We start from the raw sequence: 6,454 nt of genomic DNA, 5'->3' as shown, positions 1-6,454 counted from the left end.
TAGCTCTCCCGATCCCGCGACCACTTCTCCTTCGCATTAATTTTCGTGTTCTTATTACTAGTAGGACCACTCGCAACACCAGAGCCTACCTTATCCGATGAACCAGTGCCAATTCGGATGGACGCAGCGTCGGAAGCTGCAGAAAACTTGAACCACGAGCTTGCAAAAGAGTCGTCGGCGGAGGAGGCACGGCAGCGGAAAGAAGTGATCGGAAGGCAGAGAAAGGGGAATGAGAGAATTGGGGAAGGTCTAGAAAGGGGGAGAAGTGAGGTAGGGTTTATCGGCAACATTCCATATATAATTGGAGGAGAGTGAGAAAGAGGTCCGGAGAGTTATGTGGAGGTGCCAGAGAGGAAGATTGATGAAATTATGGGTACGTACAGATTTTAATAGGAGGGAGAGGGACTGAGGGTTTTACAATTTACACTGCCTTTTGGACTTTGGTTTTCAGCATGTGTTTCTTCTTTCTATTCATTTTTATGCTCCAATCTCGTCACCCCATTGTCGCACATTTGTACGGATCAAAATGGCTTGCCTATCAAACTAGACTTACATCTTTTATTTATTTATTTATTTATTTTTAAATATTTTGTAGCAGTTAAATATCCCTTATTTAGACAATCCTTAAGAGCTGATTCAACCCAATATTTTTGAAAAATGTATATCTATTAAGCCTCGTTGGATATTTGTGATTTTTTTTTCATGGATAATAAATAATTTTCGTTACGTACCTACGACATCATTATTTAAATTGTAGTTCAACGTTTTATTTGTTTTAAAAAATTAAAAAAAAAAAGTAAAAAAAATAATGTTGTTCTTGAAATGTTCAATATGTATGTACATAAAATTTACCCGAAAAAAAAAAAAACATAGTAATATTCACCACTTATTCAAGAACCCTTGAAGTTATAATTTTTCTAAGTATATAAAGACACACTAAAAGTAAGGAATAGACAGTATATACTTTAGTTTTGTGTGTCTATGCAGAGACAGAGCACCAGTATGATATGAAACACATGCATAATCACAGTGAAAACACAAGACAACCAAGTACACAAGCCATTGCCTATCTTCATTCCAACAGACAAAATTGCAAAAATCTCTCCCTTTTGTCCTTCCATGCCCATAGCTTCTGTACTCCTCAACGTCATTTGTCCTCTCACTTAGGACCTAATCCACAACAGCATCATCTCTATCAGCTAACATTTCTAGCCTACAAGCAGTAAAATTTTGGGCACCATTTACGTAGTTAAAAGCAATTCAAGAACACTGGAAACGTAAAACAGTTGCTTCACTTGTGATCTATGAAGCAAAATGTAAGATTAAGACTTACTTAACATTGACACCGCGTTTGTTTTTCAAAGAGTCCGGGATGCTACCATTTAGTTTGTTGTTCTGGAGGTATCTGTCAATAGGAAGAGTCCGTTATACTTATATACATAGAAGAAATCATCCAATAGACAGAGAATTTCAGCTTTAGAACATACACTTCACGAAGATTTGGTAGTTCGCCCATCGAACTAGGGACTGATCCTTCGAATTGGTTGTTCTCAAGATGACTTTTCACAGATCAAAAAACCAAGATATAGTCAAGTTGATGTACTCAGGTGGGGTAAATGACAAAAGAGAAAAATATAGGGAATTTGGGAGCTTACAGAGTTTCTAAAGATTTTAGTGAACTCAAATCAGGTATATTGCCTGAAAGTTTGTTGTCTCCAAGCAAACTGAGATACAGTTCCAGTTGTTACAACTTTATGGGAAAAACATAACATGATATATATGTTGCTGAATGCAAGTAACATAGCACAAGGGATGAACTACTTACAGGTCCTTGAGTGCAGTTAACTTAGATATACTTTGTGGCAGTGATCCAGACAACCCAAAGCCTGTCAGGTTCCTTCATGCAATTTAAACAAGTGTAAGAAATCCTTAATATACTCATGTGTAGATACAGTACTTTCTTGATGAAGATATGTTTAGTACTGGTTCAAGGCTCAGATAAGCTTATATGACTTAATGTAAGGAGATAACGGAACTTACAAAGAGAGAATTCGAACGGGAACTGTGTCAGAGCACGAAACACCGGTCCATGAGTTCTCTCTTGGAAGGCATGGATCCCCTGTCCAATCTTCGGGCTCGTTTGTTAATTCTGTTCTGAATTGCTCAATTGCCACCACTGTCAAATATCCAAAACAAATCAAGAAAACTTAGAAACATATATCTAATATGAGCACTAAAACAAAGAATGTAAACGGAACTCGTTCAGGTGCAATTTTGTGCAAGATACCATCTCTGGTGATGGTCTTTCCTCCAGAAGGCAACATCAGAAGGAGTTCACCAGCATTGATCAATGGCCCAACAGTTTTATTGTTGACGGGAACTAGAGAAATCTCTGTTTGTCCTGAAAGAGGCCACTCTGTCCCAACAACACTCTGACCACTCTCTGTGACATTGATATTCTGGAAGAATTTTTCTCCATTTACATAGATATCGAACACTCTCCAGCTATATGGGCTTGGGGTTCGATTATCTTGGAAGTACAATGCAATGTAATATCGTCCGCTGGGGAGTGAGAACGGTGGCCATTTGACTGTCAGATTCTTCCCTCTGCTGGTTGTTAGTGCTGATTTAAAGGCCTCCGGTGGTGGGATGTTCCAAAATGTCGAAGTAGTTACATTGGACTGGCTCAAGACGAAAGGATTATCATCCTTGAAGGGCTCCCAGTATCGGTTGAAATCGTCATCTGGAAAACTGATTCCGCATTCATTATTCAAAAACCTTTTTCAGATACTAATAAAACACTCCATATAAATACAACATTTAAATCAAATTAGACCATACAATGCTCCAAATCAAAGTTCCCTTAAATCATGTGAATAAAAGCAAGATCAAGCAAAAAATAGTATTGTACCTAACGACTTCTCCATCTGTGCCAAACCTACTTCTTGCAACAGTCACCAGCAGGTTTTCATTGAAGTTGGTAGAATTGTAAACAGAATCATCAATAAGATACACTTCAACAGAAGAAATAAAAGGGCTGGTACCAGCAGCAGTGTGCTGATTTCTTGCCAAACAAACACTCAGAATCTTGTTCCGAGCGACGACAATGGCCTCATAGAAGGATGATCCCCCATTCGCGTAATCCTCCGTGGTATTCACAATGCCCCATTTTGCTCCATCAATGATCTGATCAAAAACAGGCGGCTCCTTTCCTCCATCAAAACCTCCGTAGAAAAAGATGGTTTTCACTAGATATTTCCCTTCTTTTACCACAGAGAAGCTGTAACAGAACTTTCTAGCCTTGGCATTTGGGAAAAACCGGAGAGTTCTTAATCTAGGCAGAATGTCTGTTCTGTTCAATGTTGTTTTGTTGCCAGTTGATATGAAGTGATCATCTGGAACGTACTTGAGAGGCCCTTCTACTGCTTCTTCGTCCGCACCGCAGTTAAGGAGATAACCTACATTTATAAAGGCGCGTATAGAACAAATTATCAAACAACAAAAGAAGGAAAACGCAAAAAAGAAAAAAAAAAAAGGATTCTTGATTAGTATCTTGTAGTATATAGAGAAAAGTTCTTGATACTTGGAGGTATTGTGGATGAATGATGCATGTTTTTGTGCATATGAAGAAAGGTATTACCGACAGGTAGTGAGTCGGCGTGGATTGCAAGGGGGGTGCTGACGAGCCATAGGAGGAAGATCATGCAGGTGGACATGGTGGCGCAAATGGAGGATTAATGGAAGTTTCCGGCGAGGGGGGGGGGAGAGAAATGATGAAACTAGAATGAAATGTTAGGCATGACTCTAGGGAGATGGTATGCATCAGCCATCAAGGGCTATGCATAAAGATAGATCAACTTCTACCCGCCCACATTTTTGGTATTTTACACATGATAAAATATATCAACAGGCGCCTGTAGCTCAGTGGATAGAGCGTCTGTTTCCTAAGCAGAAAGTCGTAGGTTCGACCCCTACCTGGCGCGTTAAGTTAATTTTTATGATTTTACAACGTTTTCGTTTCTTGCCGATCAATTACGACGTTTTCATCTCAGATAATGTTTTCCTTTTGCACTAAATTACAGCATTAGCCAATGTAAAACCGGTTTCTTGTTTGTTTTTCCACAATCTTAAAATTGGTTACTGCCATAGTGCATCAATAAAACACAAGCAGCCCGGAGGCAATAAAAAGAGTACAATGCTGAAACAATATAAAACGTACAAATGATCAACAACGTCTGATACAAAGGCTATCCAGTAAATGATGAAGAAATCATGACTATAAAAGGGGAAAACATTTACCCACAAGGAAAAGCCTATTTATATGTACACAACAGCAGACTAAAAGTAGGCAAATAACACAGTTTCTGAAAGCCCTGCATTCAACCATTCATCGCTTGCCAGACATACTAAAGGAAGTAACTTTCATAGGAGTTGCCACAACCAACGGGGCCTCAGGCGAATTGTTGAGCGCAAACTTGTCGTGCATGAACCGGCTCTCAATAATGGATTCATCCTTCAACACTATTTTGTAACAATAGCAGCTCTTAAGCCCTTGTTGATTCTGGTAACAGTAATGTGCGCTGTTCTTCACCTGCTGAAAGTTCCATATAATGCTGAATTTGCCCACTGTTGCCACCAGATGTTTTTCTTGTTTTCCACCTTCGGTAACCTGACAAGTGGGGGCACAATACGACAAAACAAGATAAGTACAACACAAAGAAGTTACAACTCTATCAGATCGTTAACCACAATTAAGCTAGACACCCATTCTTGTGACGTGACTCTTTAATTAGGCAACGGCATCATAGTTTTATAATTTGCGTACTTGCCATAACAGGAAAGTCAATCAAACATACTCAGAAAGCATGAGCTTTTTCAAAGCAAAATTTGGACAAGAGATAAAACTGTGTGCAAGATGAACTCCTTGTAGCATTAGTTTCACATACTTGGACTTGAATATTTGATGAAAGATTCTTATCACCTATGAATACAAAGTATTATAGCCATCCACCAAAAACGGGCATCCATCTTGTAGTTCAAAGTGAGGCTAAAGTGGAAACTCTTTATAAAGCCAAAATTCATAACATTCTCAGGAACCTGCAGAAGCACTTGCATGCAGAAAATTCATGCAGAGCAAGGGCACACAATATGCATCAAACGAGCAAACAACTTGGATAAACCATGTGTCAGGCCAAAAATTTAACCACCAATGTTAAATTTGATTACATTAAAAGAAATAGAACAAAACAAGCAGCTTATGAACAAAATATATAAAAACAACACATGCAAACCTTTGGACATGCAATGCACATTCCAACAAGCACACGTGTTGTACAGACTTCATTTGAGATCAAAAGGTGGAACCAGCAGGCACAACAGTGGGTAGTAATTAAAAAAGAAAGCCAAAAAAACAGTACATGAAGAAGTAATTTACCCAAGAAAAATGGCCAGCATGGAACTTATTATCAGCTCCGGCAAGATGTGCATCAACAGGGGTGAGCTTAAGTAATCTTGGCGCAGGAATTTTGTTTCCCATTCGACCAGCAAAACCAGTCTTGGTTTTACCATCCTTATCCGTGAATAAAGTGCAGATTAAGATCAAATAGGTGTCTGTCGTGCCCAAAACCCACTTCCCATCATACGTAACATCAACTGATGTAATGGGTGAACCAAGTCCTGGGAAAGCAGTTTTCGCCTGCCTCATGGAAGTCCTTGAGTATAATCTTATCTTCCCATCAAGCGACCCAACAACGATGGAACCATCCCCAGCAGTTGCAAAACATTGGAAATTTGTTCCCCTCGAAAATTGATGTCCTTGAGTCCAATGCAACACGGGTGAACTGGCATTTGCAAGCTTTTGAACCATTCCCTTCTTATCACGCATATCCCACTGACACAATCTATTGTCATCCAATCCCAAGAAAGTGGACTCAGAAGGGTCCAGCTGCGATCCCTTTGCATCACTGGTAATATCTTTCATTGTGATATCAGTACCATCCTTCTCAAACTTCCACTCTGTAACAATCTTCCCAGTCTCTATATCCAACTGGTGAAGCCCTGTAGACTGGGGCTTTCCTTCCTTCTGGGGGCTCATGAGCATCATATTTGTCTCTCCCCTCATCAAAAGGGCCTTCTTTGGCGTTCTAGAGTTCCCACTACTTGATCCCAATTTCTGGTCGCCAAACCTCACATACACTCCCTTCCCATGAATCCCATGACTAAAGTTCTTCACAACCTGAACTCCTGAATCACCAACCAAAAAACTATTATCCAATGCCCCCAAAGCTAAACTTTGAATCCCACCATCGGTTGCAGCCTCCTCAAATTCCTCTAACAAATCCTGGTTCTCCCTCTCCGAAAGCTCCACTGGTCTCTTCTGCGGACTCTTCCACACACCGTCATCTGCGTCCTCCCATACGGAATCATCAGACTCCTCCGGCTTCACCCAACCAAG

General features: G+C 39.9%; 2 protein-coding genes and 1 non-coding gene across 4 annotated transcripts; 1 reads left to right on the top strand and 2 right to left on the bottom strand.

The window, feature by feature from the left end:
* LOC105169548 (putative leucine-rich repeat receptor-like serine/threonine-protein kinase At2g14440) lies at positions 859–3,830 on the bottom strand. 2 transcript variants are annotated; one of them, XM_011089964.2, is made up of 9 exons: positions 3,641–3,830; positions 2,912–3,458; positions 2,288–2,751; positions 2,041–2,176; positions 1,826–1,897; positions 1,656–1,724; positions 1,488–1,559; positions 1,334–1,405; positions 859–1,213 (listed from the first exon to the last, which is right to left on the bottom strand). In XM_011089964.2, exons 1-9 carry the CDS (start codon positions 3,714–3,716, stop codon positions 1,171–1,173), a joined length of 1,551 nt encoding a protein of 516 aa, XP_011088266.1. In that variant the 5' UTR covers positions 3,717–3,830; the 3' UTR covers positions 859–1,170. The 2 variants fall into 2 exon arrangements, with proteins under 2 accessions (XP_011088266.1, XP_011088267.1); XM_011089965.2 differs by having other exon boundaries at positions 859–1,170.
* Positions 3,911–3,983, top strand: TRNAR-CCU. Its single transcript has one exon. It is a non-coding gene; the product is annotated as a tRNA-Arg (tRNA).
* LOC105169547 (protein CYPRO4) lies at positions 4,126–6,448 on the bottom strand. Its single transcript, XM_011089962.2, has 2 exons — positions 5,435–6,448; positions 4,126–4,669 (listed from the first exon to the last, which is right to left on the bottom strand). Exons 1-2 carry the CDS (start codon positions 6,119–6,121, stop codon positions 4,388–4,390), a joined length of 969 nt encoding a protein of 322 aa, XP_011088264.2. The 5' UTR covers positions 6,122–6,448; the 3' UTR covers positions 4,126–4,387.

The sequence above is a fragment of the Sesamum indicum genome, linkage group LG8 (genome assembly GCF_000512975.1).
Source record: "Sesamum indicum cultivar Zhongzhi No. 13 linkage group LG8, S_indicum_v1.0, whole genome shotgun sequence".
Taxonomy (NCBI): Eukaryota; Viridiplantae; Streptophyta; class Magnoliopsida; order Lamiales; family Pedaliaceae; genus Sesamum; species Sesamum indicum.
The sequence above is the reverse complement of the archived record's forward strand: the minus strand, read 5'-3'. Positions and strand labels throughout refer to the sequence as shown.

Coding starts and splice junctions, on each gene's coding strand:
- LOC105169547 (XM_011089962.2), bottom strand. CDS start 6,121: ATGAGGGGAGAGACAAATATGATGCTCATGAGCCCCCAGAAGGAAGGA. Junction 4,670..5,434: donor ATGCTGGCCATTTTTCTTGG/GTAAATTACTTC, acceptor CCCACTTGTCAG/GTTACCGAAGGTGGAAAACA.
- LOC105169548 (XM_011089964.2), bottom strand. CDS start 3,716: ATGTCCACCTGCATGATCTTCCTCCTATGGCTCGTCAGCACCCCCCTT. Junction 1,898..2,040: donor CCCGTTCGAATTCTCTCTTT/GTAAGTTCCGTT, acceptor AATTGCATGAAG/GAACCTGACAGGCTTTGGGT. Junction 1,214..1,333: donor AAACGCGGTGTCAATGTTAA/GTAAGTCTTAAT, acceptor TACTGCTTGTAG/GCTAGAAATGTTAGCTGATA.